This window comes from Lissotriton vulgaris, chromosome 2_1 (assembly GCF_964263255.1).
Source record: "Lissotriton vulgaris chromosome 2_1, aLisVul1.2, whole genome shotgun sequence".
NCBI lineage: Eukaryota > Metazoa > Chordata > Amphibia > Caudata > Salamandridae > Lissotriton > Lissotriton vulgaris.
The window spans coordinates 868,697,651-868,715,576 of record NC_141687.1 but is presented as its reverse complement, the minus strand read 5'-3'; the positions used below and the strand labels follow the sequence as shown (position 1 = coordinate 868,715,576).

Genomic DNA, 17,926 nt, shown 5'->3' with positions numbered 1-17,926 from the left:
AGGTCTTATTAGCCTTCTGGTAACAATTGTATACAGGACACAATCCACCTCGAGATGGACTGTTAAGAGGTACCAAAACCAGTCCTGGTTGATCCATAATTAATTGGTCTGACCTACGAATATCTTTGGTTTTATCCAGATAAAAATTTCAAAACCCTCCTAACATCCAGGGAATGCAGGGACCTTTCCGCTGGAGATGAAGGATTCTGAAAAACTTAGGTAAAGTTATGGTCTGGTTAACATGGAAATCAGAGATAACCTTTGGAAGAAATTTAGGGTGAGTACAGTATACAGTATAAGGTTCTTGGCAACAAAACGCCTGAATTTCACTCACCCTGCGGGCCGATGTGATGGCCATGAGTAACGCCGCCTTCAAGGACAGGTGCTGCAACAAAGGCTTACGAATAGGTTCAAAAGGCTCCTTCATCAATCTGGACAGCACCACATTCAATTCCCATGAAGGCGAAGGAAGTCGGACAGGAGGGAACACTTTCTTCAAGCCTTCCAAAAAGTCCTTGACCACAGGGATCTGGAAGAAGGAAGTCTGTGAAGGGCATTTCCTGTAGGCAATCAGCGCAGCAAGATGAACCTTAATGGAATGGAAATTAAGGCCAGACTGCGCCAAATGTAGAAGATACTTGTAAGCATAGAAGTCCTAGTGGAAGGTTGCTTAGCCTCCTTCAGTATGCCCATACAATCTTCTGGTAGATTCAAATGGCCATATTGCACTCTCTCAGGAGCCATGCTGCCAAACTCAAAGACGAGAGGTTGGGGTGCACCATCTGCCCCCCGAACTTCGTGAGAAGGTCCGGCCGGCACGGCAGCCGTATGTGAGGAAGGAGAGACCAGTGGAGCAGGTCCGTGAACCACCACTGCCTGGGCCATTCCGGGGCAATAAGGATCATCCGCGCACTGGACTGGTATAGCTTGATGAGCACCGCCGGAATCAGGGAAAGGAGTGGAAAAGCGTACAGAAAACTGTTCGACTAGTTGATCCATAGCGCATTCCCCAGCGTCCCCTGCTGGTAGTACCTGGAGGCGACGTCTCAGCATTTGCTGTTTTCGGCAGTGGCGAACAGATCTCCCACCTTGCGAGACTTCTCCTAGCACTTCGTCGTTTATGACCCATTTGTGGTTTACCTGAATCAGTCTGCTCAGTGCGTCCGCCTGAACATTCTGCACACCTGGTAGATGGGTAGCCGTTATCGTCAGTCCTCTGGCTAGAAGCCAGTGCCAGATCGCCTGCGCCTCCTGCGACAGAGTGCGCGATCTCAAGCCCTCCTACTTGTTGAGGTAATAAATCGTGGTCGTATTGTCCGTCTGTACAATCAGACAGTTGGTCTGGAAGGTCGGATGAAGGCCTTCAGCGCTAAGGGAACAGCTCTTGAGTTCCAGGAAATTGATGTGGTACGTGGACTCCGTCGTGGACCACGTTCCTTGTATCTGTAAGTCTCCGGAGTGCGCCCCCCAGCCCTGGAGAGACACATCCGTCACAATAATCTGTGTGGGAATGTCCTTGTGGAAGGGAACCCCTCTGGGGAGATTCTTCGCTGAACACCACCACTTCAGAGACTGAAGAGCATGCAGAGACAGTCGTATCTTGTCGTCCCAAGATCCTTTCTTCTGATCCCACTGATCCCCCAAGCACTCCTGCAATGGTCTCATGTGCAGCAGAGCGTGAGGCGTGAGGAAGATACAAGAGGCCGTCGACCCCAGTAGAGAAGACACTGTCCTCACTGTTGTAGATGCAGTGGTTATAAGAGCCTGAGCCTTCCGAAGAAGTGATAACCGTCTCTCCTCCGAAGGAGACACGCTTGCTGACAGCGTATTGATGGAGGCTCCCAGATACTGTATGCACTGGACCGGAGTCGGGACCTACTTGGACATATTGATGTGCAACCCCAGTTTGTTCAAGAGAACGCACGTCTTCTGGAAGTGCGCTTGAGCTTCCGATAAGGAGGCCTTGATCAACCAAGCATCCAGGTACAGATTGACAAACATCTTGTTCTTCCTCAGGTTGGGCAGCTACCACTGCCATGCACTTAGAGAACATTCTGGGCGCAGACTTCAGCCCGAATGGCAGTACAGTGTACTGATAAGGATTGGTGCCGACTTGGAATCGCAGGAACTTCCGGTGTTTGTGTGCAATGGGCACATGGAAGTGAGCATCCTGTAGGTCTATAGCGCACAGCCAGTCTCCCTGTTGGTCTCCCTGTTGCAGCAGCGGATAAATCTGATGCAACGACAGCATGCGAAATTTCTCTGCGAATCCAATGGTTTGCTTGTCGCAAATCCAGAATGGGCCTGAACTAGTTCTTTTCCTTCTTGCGAACCATAAAGTGAGTACAGACATCTTCCTCTGAGACAGAGGTACGTCTTTCTTCGCCCTTTTCCTTAACAGGGTATTGGGCCTCTGCCTGCAGCTCGCGCAGTTGAAACTGAGCTGCCCGGTGGCATCGATGGAGGTGGGTTGGTGAACCGAAGACTGTATCCATTGCAAACCATATTCAGCACCCACTTGTCCCGAGTAATTTTTCACCACTCTGCCAGAAAAAATTGAACGCTTCCCCCCACCGGAGTGGGTAACTGATGCAGGGGAAGTAACTGCTCAGGGCCTAGATCCGGCCGGGCCTCTGTTTGCCATTGCAGACTGCTGGCCGCCTCTGCCCTTCTGGCGCTTCTGAAGGGCCTCCGGAACTGCTGCTGCTGTTGCTGCTGCTGTCCCGAAGCCTGTCCTCGCCCTCTGCCCTGCACCCCGAACAGTCTCTGGAACGGGCGGTAGGTCTTCACCTTGGGCTTCTCAAACCCAACAGGGTCTCGGCCTCCGCTTTCATGCGGGCCATTTCGTCATCTGCATGCTTGCCAAACAGGGTTTCCCCTGAGAAAGGCAGGTTGGCCACCCGCTGTTGAGCCTCTGGCTAGAGAGATGTAATGCGAAGCCAAGCGTGGCGCTGTTGGTTGATACCATGGCAGTACCCATGCGCCGCCAGAAGAGACATCAGCAGCCGCACTGATGAGCTGGTTAGACACCAACATGCCCTCATTCAGGATCTCCTGAAAGTCCTCTCTTCTCTCGAGGAAGAAGCTCCACAAATTGCTGGAGGGACTCCTATAGGGCTCAATCATATAGCAAAGCCCCGGCACTGGCCGCCTTCATTGTGGTAGAAGCTGTCCCATAGACCTTCCTACCAATTGAGTCTATCCAGCGGGTTCCTTATCAGGAGGCACCGTAGTTGACTGGGTGGTGGCACGCTGCTTCCTACCTGCCGTCACTAGGACAGTCTGTTATAGGATCCATTCTAAGAAAAGCCGGGTCAGGCTCCCGAGGCCGGTATTTCTAAAGCCTGGAGGGGGCAGCCTTCGTAACTGCCGGGGTGAGAAACTCCTCCTCGGCAGGTTCCACCAATCCTGGCACTAGAGGCAACAAAGGCCGAGACAAATGCTTTTTATGCAGCGTCTCGAAAATCACGGACGTCTTGGGTGTAGGCACCGTCACTGTAATGCTCAACTTAGCCGCATCCCTCAGTAGCACATCCTGAAAGGAGACTATGTCAGCGAGTATTCCCTGGTCCCAGAAGAGTGCGTGCCGAATTTTGATCTGCGCTTCCTGTGGCGTTGTCTTGATCTTGTCGACGACCGGTAGAGACTCTGCGATCTGCCCCTCCTGTCGGAGCGAAACCGTGATCTTCTTGGCCTCGGACGCTCCGGAGGTCTCACCGGAGCAGGAGACTTCGGACGCTCCACAGGTCTCACCGGAGCGGGCAACTTCGGACGTTCCACAGGCCTCACAGGAGCAGGCGACTGCGGCCTGACTGGGCGCCGCGGTTGAGGAGTCCCCTTCGGATGCGCTTGGTACCGAGGCAGTGAAGCCGTCCTAGGCAGTGGAGGGGGTGTGGGAGCTCGCGGGGGAGGGCCTCTGGGCAATGGAGGAGTAGTAGGAGTCCTCGGTTTTGGAGGTGTATATACCTCTGAGTACACAGAGCCCTGTGACTCCTTTTTCTTCTTTGCGGAGGCGAAGGTGAGGCAGAGCCTGTCGGCGTCCGCCTCCGGCAAGTCCCAGCGGACCCAGAGGAACTCCTGGCGCAAGAACTCCTTCTGCGCTTTTTTGGCGTCGAAGAACGCCGCCCCGACGTCTACCGTCGTTCCCTCGACGTCGTACATCCTCGATGCCTAAAACCTCAGTCTCGACAGCGAACGCCTTCTCCTAGACGCCGAACGCCTCAGAGACTTAGACGTCACTCTCGACGTCAAGGATCCCCTCGATGCCGACCTCCTAGTCTTCGGCGAGAGCAGTGACGCCTCGACGGCGGGCATGGACACGCCTCTCGACGTCGATGACTCGACGACTATGCCGACGATAAAGATATAGTCAACGGCGATCTCGACGGCGGTCTAGTCAGGTCCCTCGACGCCGAACTTCGACGTCGTCTCAACCCAGAGCCCTGGGGAGACGGGGAACAGACTGCAGTCATCTGTGCAATCGACGCGGGCGGAGAACGGGGACATTTGCCGGTCTTCCTGCCCTTGGGGAGCCCCCCAGAGGCCTAAGCATGGGCAGACCCAGACCCACCCTGTGCCTTCAGTCTTCTTTCTTCCAGGCCTTGGAGCCTGATCTTCAATCTGTCCCTCAGGGTCCTGCTGGTAAAGGACTGGCAAATGGTGCATTCCTCAGGGGAATGAGATGAAGGAAGGCAGAGGATACACACCTCATGTAGGTCCGACTTGGCCTTCTTCCTCGAGCACTCCGGGCATTTATCAAACAATGCAGGCATATTTGATAAAAATAGAGTGCTCAGATGATAGAAAAAAGGAAGAGGGCACCAAAACACGTCATGTGAAGACTCAAACACTTAAAAGTGCAAAAAATTCTTTAATAAACCCAAAAAAGGGAGAGCTCAATGCTCCAGGGTCCTGCTAGCAGGAGCCGGAAAAAGAACTGAAAGTAAAAGGGACCTGCTGTGCATTCTGGGATACTGAGAGAGTTCTGGAAAGTTCTCTTAAAGGCACAGTATCCTGTTCTAAGCCACATAATTGCAGCCTATGGGACTTGTCTGTCCACCACTTTCTCTATCATTCCAGAGGCTTCTGCTGGCAGGGGAAGGATTTTCTCTGTGGAAAACACTGGACAGGCTGTGCTGTTTGTGGGTTTTTGGTGGAATTTCTAGTTGAAGTACTGGACAGTGTAGCCTGTGGATATAGGCTGCATTATCGGTCTTTAAATTCTCTTAAGTGTCTGTGCAGGTCTGCATTTTTTGACAACTTAAGAGATTTTTGATTGCTCCGGGGTCCACGCACATGGGCGGGTCTATTCACTAGATTATGACTATACACAGAGATCCCCTACTACAGAACCTTATACTGTATTTCATTATGCTAAGGTTGTAATGCGTACTCACCCCAAGTTCCTTCCGAAGGTGATTTCTGATTTCCATGTCAGACTATATATTTGCCTACATTTTCCCAAAATCCTTCCACTCCAGCTGAAAGGTCTTTACATTACCTGGATGTCAGAAGAGTGTTGATGTTCTACTTGGATAAGACCAAGGACATTCGTAGGTCAGACCAATTGTTTGTCAATTATGGGTCGGTCAGGACTGGTCTTGCCACCTCTAAACAGTCCATCTCGAGGTGGATTGTGTTTTGTATCCAGTTAGGTTATCAGAAGGCTAACAAGACCTTAGGGGATAAGCCTAAGGCTCATTCTACCAGAGGAAAAGCAGCTACAACAGCTTTGCTTCGTAATGTTCCCATTGCAGAAATCTGCAGGGCTGCCTCTTGGAAGTCGGTCCACACCTTTTCTAAGAATTACTGCCTGGACTCCAGAGCAGATGCTCAGGTTGGGCAGGCTTCATTGAGAAATCTATTTGCACATTAGAGGGGTTGTCTGTTTTTTCTCCACAGTCTGGTTGGTTGTTTGGGATGGGCTTGCCATTCTATTCACTAGATTAGGACTATACACAGAGACCCCCTGCTACATAAGGAGTAGTTTCTTTTCTGTAACTCCAGCTACAGGCCTAGCTTTATACACCTTCAAAAAGAACTGAAAGTAAAAGGACTTTGGCTGTGCATCCTGGGATACCGAGGGTCTCTGGGGAGTTCCTTAAAGGCACAGAATCCCTTTTCCAAACACATAATGGCAGCCTATGGGGGTTTGTCTGTCCAACTCTTCATCTCTATCATTTCAAGGATTTTGGTGAAGGGGAGTTTTCTCTTAGAAGGAAACTTGGTAAAATGTGTAAAATCTGACATTGTTGGCTATCCTTTTCACTGTTTAGATGAAGTGGTGGCCTTTGTATCCTTGGAAGTGTTAGGCTGCGTTATTTGTCTTGATTTTCTCAAAAGTGTCTATGCAGGACTGCAAAGAAGACATTTTAAGAGATTATTTTTGATTGCTCCGGGGTCCACGCACATGGGCGGGACTATTCACTAGATTATGACTAACAGAGGTACCCCTACTACAGAACTGCAGTTACTGAAAAGAAACTACTCTTTTCAGAGGGTCTGATTTTTGGATTTATATTTTTCCAATTAAACAGTTCTTCCCTAGCAAAATGTGAGACGTTGTACCCAATTAGTTTAGTAGAGTTGGCAACTTGGTTTCTTTAGGAGTTTTCCCTGGTACTTCCCTCTCTATATTTTGTTTCTACAGGGGGCTATTCTGATGAGGGAACCACTGGTTGTTCTTGTGTAGGTTCTGGAAAACTCTTGCTAGTCCAGGAACATGGCTTAGTCCAGGAACATGGCTTGTAAGTCTGGCAACAGCGATATATGCACGTGAACGTTCCAGTCTGGGCTGTGGTTCAGCAAAATATTGATATTGCTGCTCATAATGCCCTTACTTGGCTAAGACGAATGACAATGTTCATAATCTTGTTAAACCTGGAGCTCTGATGGGCTATAAGCAGGTCCAAAAGGACGGTCATCATCCTAATCCTTCAAGTCCAACAGATGACTGGGTGGGATGGGGGAGGGGACAGGTGGGGAGTAGAGAAACCTTGCCAGGGGCAGCAAACTAAGGTCACAAGAAGGTTTATCATGATCCTTCAATTTTTTTTTTTGTAGTGGATGACAGCTGAGGAACAGCAATGGGCAATGCTGTTGACTGGCTTGAAGCTTTTGACGACCGATACATGTCCAGTCAACAGGGTCATCAATGATTGTGTAGACAAAAGTCCACACTGTCTTCAAGATCTGCGATTAAATTCTCGACAACTGGATCAGGGCGATGGATGAAGAGCTAGTGGTCATCATCCTCGACGAGACGGCATTGACTTCTCGTCGACATTGCGGTCATCAGTGAAAGGTTATCAATGAGGATTGTAGGTAAGTTTTGTGCCTCCACAGCTCAGAAGATCATTTATGTGGGCGGTCCCCAGCCCTTGCCTGTGGAGTACTGGGCTCAGAAGATGCTGCCTTTGTTGAGATTAGCTTGCATTTCTCTTTTTATGGAGATTCTCTATGGTAGGACGTATTAAGGGACTTACTGCTTTCTCCAGGAGATCTTTAGTGGGACCTTGCTGAAGTATCACTGTCATCCTCAGTAGATCTGGGTGAGCTTCTGAAGCCACAGAAGCCACCCCTTCTGTCCTTCAAGGTTTTGGAGGAAAACATGCGACAGATTTCACATTCCTTTACCTTATGTTGGAGGTAGAGGCAGTAGAGACCGTTCTTATCTGGGTCAGCTACGTGTGCCCTTTTCTGTTTGCAGATCTTACAGGAACTGAATGCGCTTTCGTTGCTCTATCAGACATTGTAGAATAAGTAGAAGTAGCTTTCCAAGATCGGAGTTATAAAACTGAAAAGAGCTCAGGGAGACTCAATCCACGCACTAGTGGTAACAATCTGAAGAAATTGACCTCTTGGGAGTGTTCTAGAGGGTGCTATTGCTTAATTTGTTAAGTATGGTCCCTTTAAAAAAATAAAGGGCAGATAGGCTAGGTGATTCTTCATTACCACTGTAGCCCATTATAGCAATACACACTGTTTTATTATGGTATTTTTGAACTACCACTTCGAAGACAGGGAATGATTCAAACATGTTACACTGCAAGATCCAATACTGGAGAACAGCTCAAAACCACAATGAGCACTGTATACATTTCATAATAGAATCAAAATTGTATCATTAGACTGTTTAAACAGCTACATATAGCATATCCCTGCTTTAGCAGATGTTCAATTTGGCTGTGGAAGCCTTACCTTTTTCTTGCGTTCTTCTGCCTCCTTCCAGAGTCTCTCCCTTTCCTGAGCAGCAGCCTCCTCACGGGCTACTTTCTCCTGCTCCCTCTGCAGCTGAAGGGTCCTTTCCTTCTCCTGACGCTCACGTTCCCTGGAAACCAAATAAAAGAAAGAGTCAAACATGCAAAATAGAAGAGTAGGAAGGAGTTGACAGGGTCGAGAAAATTTCAACTTTACATTTACTGCTCAAACCCAAACATCTACACAGAAAAGGCCTGGAGGTCTACCAGAACGTACAAAAGTTGATCAGGCAGAGAGCATACCGGGAATCAAAGTCTCTTACTTCTCTGCCTGCATTCGCTCAAGTTCTTTCTGGCGTTCCAAGTCTTTTTCAGCAGCCAGCTGCTGTTCCCGCTGCCGCTCTCGCTCTTGCTCAGTCAGCCTTTGCTCTGCCAGTTTCTTGGTCTCAGCAATCTTTTTGACCCGTTCTTGCTCTTCCTCCTCACGCTTTTTTTGCATCAGCTCCTGGTGCTTGCGCTCCTCTTCTTCCTGACATGAAGGAAATGGTGTGCACCTTTAGTAAACATAGTTTAAAGTCACATAATTGCTTGCATGCCACTGTTACTGAAAATGTTAATGTTACTTGCCTGATAACTATCTAGCTGTGAGAAACTTTTTTTTTGGTGGAGGGATATAGGTATACTATATCTAAAGCAAAGGGTGATAACAACACCTTGCCCCAGCTGTCGTGCAGCCAGTTGTGTCAGATTTGGATGGTCAGCCAGAGGTGGCATAATACATGCTGCAGCCCCTGGTAGGCCCTGAGTGTACCTATGCCCTGGGTACCTAAGTTACACTGTACAGGGACTGATAAGGTGACCCAGTATCCAATTAGATATGTACCTAAGGTACATGGAGTCCATTTTAACAGAGAGAGCAGGAAGCCTGGGGTCCTGAATAGCAGGATCCCAGGCCAACTATGTCGAAAACCAGGTAAACACTAGGCAAAAAGTTGGGGGTAACCATAGTCAGATATCCACCTTCCTACAATGTGTGCTCCCCATCCCCTCTGGTATGCGTCTGTGGTGATGGTCACTGTTGGGTTTGGTGGTGTTAAAGGCTTCCCCCTTGTTATGTTATTTGTTCCACCACGCTAGTTCCTCTTGCACTGCGTGTGTTACAACCACTAGATCTTCCCAACTCCCTGTAGCTTGTGACTACTGTTGTTGGAGCCGTTCTTGGAATGGTCTCATGTGGAGTCGGATATTGGGACTAGGTGTATGCAGGACGCCATCATCCCCATGATCTTGCTCGCTGTCCTCCCTGTCAAAGCTTGCCCTTTCTGGTATTGATGTGTCTCCTTCAGCAGGGCAAGTGTTCTCTTGTCGCTGGGGAACACCTTGCTCTGAATGGTGTTGATCTGTGCGCCCAGGAAGATCTTTACCTGTTCTGGTTCCATTGAGGATTTCCACCAGTGTTTTGAGAATCCCAGTTCTGTCAGCGGCATGTAGTTGGCATGGTTTATAGGAACTTGCCTTTATTAGCCACTTGTCAAGGTAGGGGTATACATGAAACCCTTACCTAAGTAGGTGCGCCGCTACCACTGCGAGGCATTTTGTGAAGACCCTTGGTATGGATTTTAGTCCGAAGGCTAGAGCTGTTAACTGCTAATGCGCTTTGTTGATGGCAAATCTTAGTAGATGTTTGTGCTGTCTGTTCATGGGAATGTGTAGGTAGGAGTCTATGGTGGACATGAAGTCTCCGTTCCTTATCTGAGGGATAACCTCTTGCAAGGATGTCATTTTGAATTTTTGAGTCTTTGTGTTGGTTTAGGAATCGTAGCTCCAGGATGGGTCTTAACGTTTCGTCCACCTTCGTTACTAGGAAGTAGCTTGAGAACACTCCCTTGTTTCTTTCTTTGAACGGTACTGTTTCTATTGACTGCTTTTGGGGTTCTTGTGCTTCTTGTAAGAAAAGCACGAGTTCTTATGCCGAGCACGCCTTGCTTTTTGGTCGATCGCCCGCGAAAGGACTGGCCCCTAGGTTGGTAATGCCAGGTTTGCTGTTGTTGACCCTGCAGCGCTTGGTTGTTACCTAGGTATGTTTGTTGGAATGTCTGGTGTGACGTTTCCAGCTGGTTTCCCCCCCCTGCTGTTTGGTCTCCGAGCTGGGGTGCCCCTTGTCATACCTCTGAACTGCAATGATCCCTTGGATCTTGCAGTTTTTCTCCTTCAGCTCGTCAGTTTTTCATCTACTGGCGCTCCGAACAGCGTTTCTCCATTGAAGGGTGTGTTTAGAATATTATTCTGGACCTCTGGCTTGAAACCGGATATTCTCAGCCAGGCATGCCTCCTTTCTGTTACCCCAATCATCATGAGCCTGCTAGCTAGATCTGCAGCATCTAGGGTTGATTTTAGGCAGGAGTTTGCCATGTTCAAGCCTTCCTCCACCAGGTGTGCTGGTCTTTGCTGACATTATTCAGGGAGGTGTTTGAGTAGTTGTTCCACCTCCTCCCAATGCTGGTACCTATGCCTGTTGAGTGGGCATTAGGGTTAGCAATGCGCCAGTGAACTGTTGCATTCCTCTCTATTTTCCTTCCTGTAAGGTCTATCCTCTTACTTTCTTGGTCTGGAGGTGGCCCAGAGTTTGTGGGAATTTTGGCCCTCTTTCTGACTGTTGCTGCAATGATGGAGTCAGCCGTGACGGATCCCTGGATGTATGGTGGGTCCTTGGAGGAATGTTTGTACTTCTTCTCTGTCCTAGGTGCAACAGATCTGCAGCTTGATCGTTCCTTGAATGCTACCCTTCCCTGATCCAGGACACTTGGGAGCATGGGGAGGAATTGACTCCTACTTTGAGTGGGGAGCAGGGTCTCTAAAATGAAGCGGGCTTTTGGTTTCGCTTCCTCTAGTTTCACCCCATATGCTGCAGTCGCATTTTTTATGACCATATTGTAGATTCTAAGGTCGTCTTGCGGCAAAGGCTTCAAAGGATACGTTTCTACGGCCTCTTCCGAGATTTCGGCGTCGAAGTCCTGCCTAGCCAGGTCCTGTGCCAAACAAACTTGTTTGTTGGTCTTCCTCGCCTTTTCCCTCATAATAGTATAGGCCCTCTTCCTCCTGCTATTCCTGGGGCTCCGGAGTTTGGCGGATTTTCAGCGCTGAACTCCCCCCCTCGACCTCAACAACCGTCGTGGGCTTAGACGGAATGATGTACCTTTTCATCCGTTCGGTAACATTTTTTCTTTGGACGATACTGTCCATTTGGGCCTCGAGCCTTCTCTTTTTCCTCTCCATGTCGGCGGCCAGTTTGGTATCAAGGGTTTCGGCAAATCTCTTCGATGCCGACAAAGTTGCCTTCGGGTCCTTTTCCTTCAGCGTCTAGCGCGCCTTTTCGGGGACGTGCTTAGACGACCTGGGTTTGTCTTGGGATTTCACCGACTGGGAGTCCTTTTCGAAGGATCCGCTGGGTTGTTTGTCCTTGCAAGCAGCTGTAGCAGTCGATTGCTTCGGCGCCAGTGCTCCTTTCAAGGACTTTTACTCTGATTTTTGAGAGTCTGTCGGGGTTTTAGATGAACATCTCGCTTACCTCCTTTGTCTACTTCATATAGGTCTCTACAACCGTGTAGTCCTCTGCTCCCTCGGCGATGTTGTCCTCTTCCCCACTGGAGACGCCCAAGTCCCGGAGCGACGGAGGTTGGCCTTGGCCTTCAATGTTGTTGGCTCTCCTATGTCTTTCCCTTATCCTGAGTGTCTTCGGGGTAAATGCCGAGTAGGCGTTGCAATCCTTGCTCTCGTGGTCGACCGGCAGACAGATTGCAAACCAGTTGATGGTCCTTCTGCGCTTACTTGTGGTGGCAATTACGGCAAAATTTAAAAGGTGTTTTGCCCATTCCTGCGCTTAGGGGGCCCCTGTATGCGCATGCGTTTGACGTCGAAGTTCTTGATATCCTTTCTCCTTCGGCGTCCCGGCTCTGTGCTCTTGATTGCGAGATGTATTCTCCAACTTTTTTGGTGGTTTTCTGCCTTCTTTTCTCCAAAAACTCTGGAACCTCTCGGTGACGATCCAGACCCAACGGCGGAAAAAAGAATCTGAAGATGGCGCCCATCGGTGGGAGCTTCTGGGGAAAGCATGCCAACGTCACAGGAGGACACCAAATGGTGGGACGTAAACGCCTACCTAGGATACGAGAAAAAAAAACTATGATTCCAGATCCAACCACTAGACCGCGGAATAATGCACAGCATAGTGAATCCAGAAAGATTCACGCTGCAAAACCACTGCTTATGGAAGTCCCAGTCTTTAGATGAGCAAGGCAGGCAGGTCCTCCTGTTGTCCGCAGGAGACGCCAGCGTTTTAGCAGGAGCAGGTTTACGGATCAACAGGCCGGTAGGGCTGGGGCAGTCAGTTGGTGTCGTCCTCTTGTTAGCAGCTGCACGGCAGGTCTTGTTTCTGGTTTCAAATCGGGATCTGAGGAAGGAAGGTTCAGGGTGCCCCTAAATACAAAATTTAGGGGCGCTACAGGTAGGGCAAGGGCAGGGACCAATGGGTCCCTTGTCCTGGGGTGAGTACACCCCCTATCCTGCTCCTCTCGTGTGGGAGCGGGGCAGGGGCCCTATCTCTGATTGGGCAGGGCTTCCCATCCTCAAGATGGCGGTAGCCCGAAGTTATGCTTCACCTCGCCTCTCCCACCTGTGGGGTGGGGTTGGCAGAGGCTGGCACACCCCCTTTCCTCACTTAGGGTTTGCCGTCCGTCTTCCCGCCAAAGTGGGGGTATGAACCGGTGGGGGACAGTTGCAGAGTATAGCAAGTGGCCTGGAGAAGCTCACAAAGGTGGCATGTCTGAAGCTTCCCCTGCCCATCCTGGGGAGGAGGCCTGGCACCTCGTCCCAGGATGTGCTTTGTTTCAGGCCCCCCGAGAGCGGCAGGCTCTCGACCCAGGGGTCCAGAAACATGTCCGGTGGTGGCAACCTCGGTAGCCACGCAGTCAGGACATTGAAAGTTCGTTAGGTTTCAAGGGGCATCTCTAAGATGCCCTCTGTAGTGCATTTTACGTAAATCCCACATTGGCGTCAGTGTGGGTTTAATGTGCTGATAAGTTTGATACTAAACTTCAGTTTTCAGTGTAGCCATTATGGTGCTGTGGAGTTCGTAATGACAACCTCCCAGCACCATATACTCTTAATGGCATCACTGCACTAGCAGTGTCCAGGAATGGCCCTGGGTAGTGTAGAGGCACAGGGCTCATGCTCCTGTGTCCACACCACTGGTATAGTGCACCCAGCTAGAGGGGTGACTGGTATATGCCAGGGCAGTGTGTTTGTGGGCCTGGCACACAGGGATATGTGCCAGGTCGTATCGGTTTAGTTCTGCACCAAGACACACAGTCTGCGAAGGCAGAGTGTGTGTCAGGGTACAGGGCCCCGAAGGGTGGCACAATAAGTGCTGCAGCCCTTAGGGTCTTCTCTGGTCACATTGCCCGGGGTACCTAGGGTACCAATTACCAGGGGCTGACATGTGGCCAGAGATGCCAATTGGGTTCTGGTTTCAACACAGTTTTAGGGAAGGAACACAGGCCATTGAGACTCGATTGGCAGTAGCCCAGGGCACACTCAAAGTAGATCAGCAATTCAGCAAAACGTGGGGGCATACCATGCAAGAAAGATGGCACAAGTGTGTATTCGGCTTCAGAATAAACGAGTAGTGCCAACAAGCAAGCATTCTCGTCAGTGCTGGTTATCAGACACAGAAAACCAGCAGGTTTGATCTAAATATAGCTTTACCACCCTCATCACAAGCAGAAACCCCTCTAGCAAAGAAGACTGATTATCAAGTAAGCAAATGTTTCTAGTCAGAAGCATACATAAACAGTTTGTCAAGTTATTAAAAAAAAACTAAATCCTAGCCAACATCTGTTTTGGACTGTTTGGGCCACCAGATGCAACACCACAATCCTGCAGCTTACACAAATCACTTAGGTAACTGCAAAGGTTTTATGCAACTGCAAAGGTTTTATGCCTTAAAAATTGTGAGGTTTCGCACGAAGCCAACGCCAACACATCAACAAAAAAGTGAAGTATTTCTAAAGGTAGGATTAGGAAATGGATAAGCGTTAAACGGATAGGATTCACTGCATAAAGTTATAGGAGCAAAATAGAGAGCAGACTTTTGTCTCAAAGGCTTTTAGCAGATAACGCCTCTTCAACTGTGTCTGGATAATGCTTTCCGATCAGCTTAACTAATTTTACCATTTGCTGAATTTTCTGCCGGCGTGCCTCTTCATCCTGCCTGCGGCGGACCTCCACTTCTTCCATCTTCTTTGCAGTTAGTTTTTTCTTGGCTCTCTCTTCTGCTAACCGATCCTCTCGCACCTGGAATAAGAACAAGGCCGCACACAAGAGGGTCATTAACTGCCACAATTGTAACGTCCTCTTAAGTTAACTTCTTTACAGTAAATATGGAAACAAAACCAAAAATAAACCACCTTGCTCTTTGACCACTTGTGCTACATCTACCCAGACTTGCCTTTTCACTCTTCTCATCAATCTGAGCAAATTTCTGTTCGATCTTCCTCTTCCTCTCCTCACCAATCTGCTCCACGCGCTCTCGTGCCTGCAACACCTTACGCTGGCGCTCTTCACGCCTTCTAAAAGTTAAATAATGGAACACTAACATCAAGAAAGATTTCAAACAAAAACGCAAAATAGGGACAAATGGAAAATGACAGACTGAAGACAAGCCAACTGTCACAAGGCAAGATGAGTGATCGTCTTACAGTTTAAGCTCTTCCAACTTTTTCTTCTTCTCCTCTTCCAGTTTAAGCTTCCGTTGGATCTCTGCCTCCTGCTTCTTGCGCAGATTTTCCAACCTCTGCCGCTCCCTCTCCTGAGATGGGCCAAGAAAAGTATATTAGAAAAGGGACAGCCCAAAAGATATACAAACACCTCACCAGATGTGAGAGCCAAATATGAACACAAACCAGAATAGTTATCCAACACATTGTACTCGAACTGCACCTCACACTAAGTTTCAACTCAAACATGACCCATTTGGTTAGTTCCTCAACCCCAAAGGCAGAGCCCTCTCACCAATGTAAAACCCTCAGCGAGAATCAAATTAATCACCATTACACTAAACCACAGGCACACAACACCTGGCTTCCAGGGACACCAAGAACCTACCAGTGTCCACATGGGATATAAAGCATGCAGGAGAAAAAAAAGTGGGAGATACTACAGATATTTATAAATAAAGGAACAGGCTAAGAGGGTGACAATGTATTTGTGCCTAAACGAAGGAGGGAGCGCAGAATACTTATTGTGAAGGGAAAAATGGGAAAAGCAGATTACTAAACAATCTAGTGTTCTAATCTCTACCACATGTCCCCCTTCCCTCCACGGACCATAGCACAGCAAAGACAAGAATAATCAATACTTACAACAAAATCGCTCTGTCCAAGAAAGAAAGAGAGAAAAAGAGGGGGGAAAAAGCAACAAGCAAATAAACATTACCAGGCCGGAGGAAAAAAAAAACATTACACAATAACTACTTCAATTCTGTGAACAAATGGTCTACACAGTACCAAAGGCATAGGAAGGCAAGTCGGAGCAAAGGATGCCAGTCTTCAAAACAGACTCAAGCAAGAAAGAAACCGGAGAGAAAAGGGGAAAGCTGCTACTGTAACGCTTTCTTCAACATTATTTAATATACTTTGGAATAGCAAAGACTACATAAAAGGCAGCAAGTAATTTAACTTAAAGGTTGAAGCAGCAGAGTACCCACATGATTAAGCATTCATTTAAAGCAGGAGTGAATCTGATTTGTGAGGGGTGTTTAAGAGAGCATTCTTGCTTTCACATCTGAAAATTCGAGGCACTGGTAAGCCACCTAATTATACAACATTCGTAGGAGGCTCGGGGATAGCAATTGGAGCTTTATGACAAAATTAGCAAGGTTCAAACTTCATGAGCCTTCTGAGAGCAGGGTTGCTGCCCCTAGCTTCAGACTGAAAACTGAAGATTGTCATGCTTGAATTAATGTCGGCCACTGAAGCTGCATACCGGTGAATCCATTTTCCTTTATGAAAGGGTCTAATTCAAGGTGGCATGAAAAAAAAATTTTAATTGAAATTCGGCACGTTCAGTGGCAGAGATTAATTCAAGTACTCTATAGATCCCAGCATGAAGAGCTTAACACTCCTTAGAATTTACCTTCAGCCAATCAGCAGGTACCAAATAGTTAACTTGTTGTGCATGAAGCAAAAATTAATCTTCCGCAACTTTAGTTCAAGTGAGTAAATATTTCATAAGCGTTGAATTACATTCCAGATTTCTAGAAATTGTCTACTAGGCATTATAGCATTATGACGGATAGTCTGTTCTATCCTGTCAAGTGGATCCCTTTTCCACAAGTGACCACTGCAGGCAGAGCCCTTCTTGTTAGTCATTCAGGTTCAGCAGATGCAGTCCAGTCTTTGGTGCTGCCTCTTTGCTGGGTCCAGGGAGCTCTTCTTCCAAGAGTGGGCACCGAAGACAGTCCATATTTGCTAGTCTGTTGAGTTCAGAGGATTTAGTCCTTCCTTGGGTGCAGCTGCTCGTCCCTGGGGGTAGGAGGCAGCAGAGCAGTCCTTTTTCTTGCAGTCCAGTGGTGATCTGATAACTGTATTTGGGACACCACTTTCATACCAATTTCAAGTTTACGGGAGGGGAGGACTAACTAGCCAATGGTTCAACAGCCACCCACAAGGCAACCTTTCCCACTTTACATCACTTCCTGGGTGTTTGGCTAAAGACAATCCTAAATTACCCTTCCCTGCTAAATCCAAATGGCTTGGTTTTTTCCCAGTGATGCGCTATGGTCACTTCTCTGGGGTTTGTCCATTTCATTTAGTCAGCACTCCTGGTACACTGGTTCTGCAACAGGTTTCCCCCTGTAGAGTAAAAGTGCAGGCTGCAGCGAGGCTCGTATTTTCCCTCAGAGATGGAAGCCTCTATGAAGCCGGACAATCTATGGTCATATCGCTCAATTATCCTACAAGAGGAGAGGACACAAAATGGTCTCTGTTCCTTATTCCAGAAAGCACTTGTTCAAAGGGCAGTGGGCTCTCTCGGGTGTCCATCTGCTGCAGATAGCCAGGGAGGGTACCAGAGGTTTGGGCACCAGTGGTAACATTTAAAATCACCTTCTTATTAAAAGTTACATTAAACCAGACTTTGAGTCTGATTTACTTCAACAATTAATTAGATACCTTGGAGTACTAGGTTAGGTGGTCCCAAATGGAAGTTCGCACATGGGCTACAGTAACTCCATGGCCAATGAAGTCACCGGCCTTGCTACAGCGAAAATTACAATTGCAAGGTTTTCATTGTCTACATGGGCATGTAAAGTTTAAAATAGGCATGTATTTTTAATACCAAGCACTCTCCTTACAAGATACTAAGGCAGGTTTTGGATTCGGTTTCCATGTTGAGTCTAGCAGTTTAAGAGCTGCCCCAATTGGCAGCAACAGCAGACCTAGAGCCATTTGTTTTTCTTGTAGTGATGGCACAATTAAGTGCGGAGGTAGACTAGTTACATTAATTTACTAGACCCTGGGAACCATTGGTACCATTTACTAAGGACATATCGTTATAAATATGCCAATTGGGGGTTAGCAAACTGGACATACACTTAACGAGGGATGCACTGGTAACGCCTTTGCCACATGAATTTAGGGTTTTGTCTAGAAATGTCTTCTGCCTTTCTGGTG

The 17,926-nt window shown here is 48.2% G+C and overlaps 1 protein-coding gene across 4 annotated transcripts in view; it reads right to left on the bottom strand.

The window, feature by feature from the left end:
• Window positions 1-17,926, bottom strand: part of INCENP (inner centromere protein) — a 212,983-nt gene that overhangs the window by 111,844 nt on the left and 83,213 nt on the right. For all 4 annotated transcript variants that reach the window (XM_086956376.1, XM_086956374.1, XM_086956375.1 and 1 more), the window contains exons 11-15: window positions 14,954-15,063; window positions 14,704-14,824; window positions 14,427-14,549; window positions 8,522-8,727; window positions 8,200-8,329 (exon numbers count right to left, since the gene is read on the bottom strand). In XM_086956376.1, the coding sequence (XP_086812502.1) occupies window positions 8,200-8,329; window positions 8,522-8,727; window positions 14,427-14,549; window positions 14,704-14,824; window positions 14,954-15,063 (690 nt within the window). The remainder of the gene's footprint in view (window positions 1-8,199; window positions 8,330-8,521; window positions 8,728-14,426; window positions 14,550-14,703; window positions 14,825-14,953; window positions 15,064-17,926) is intronic.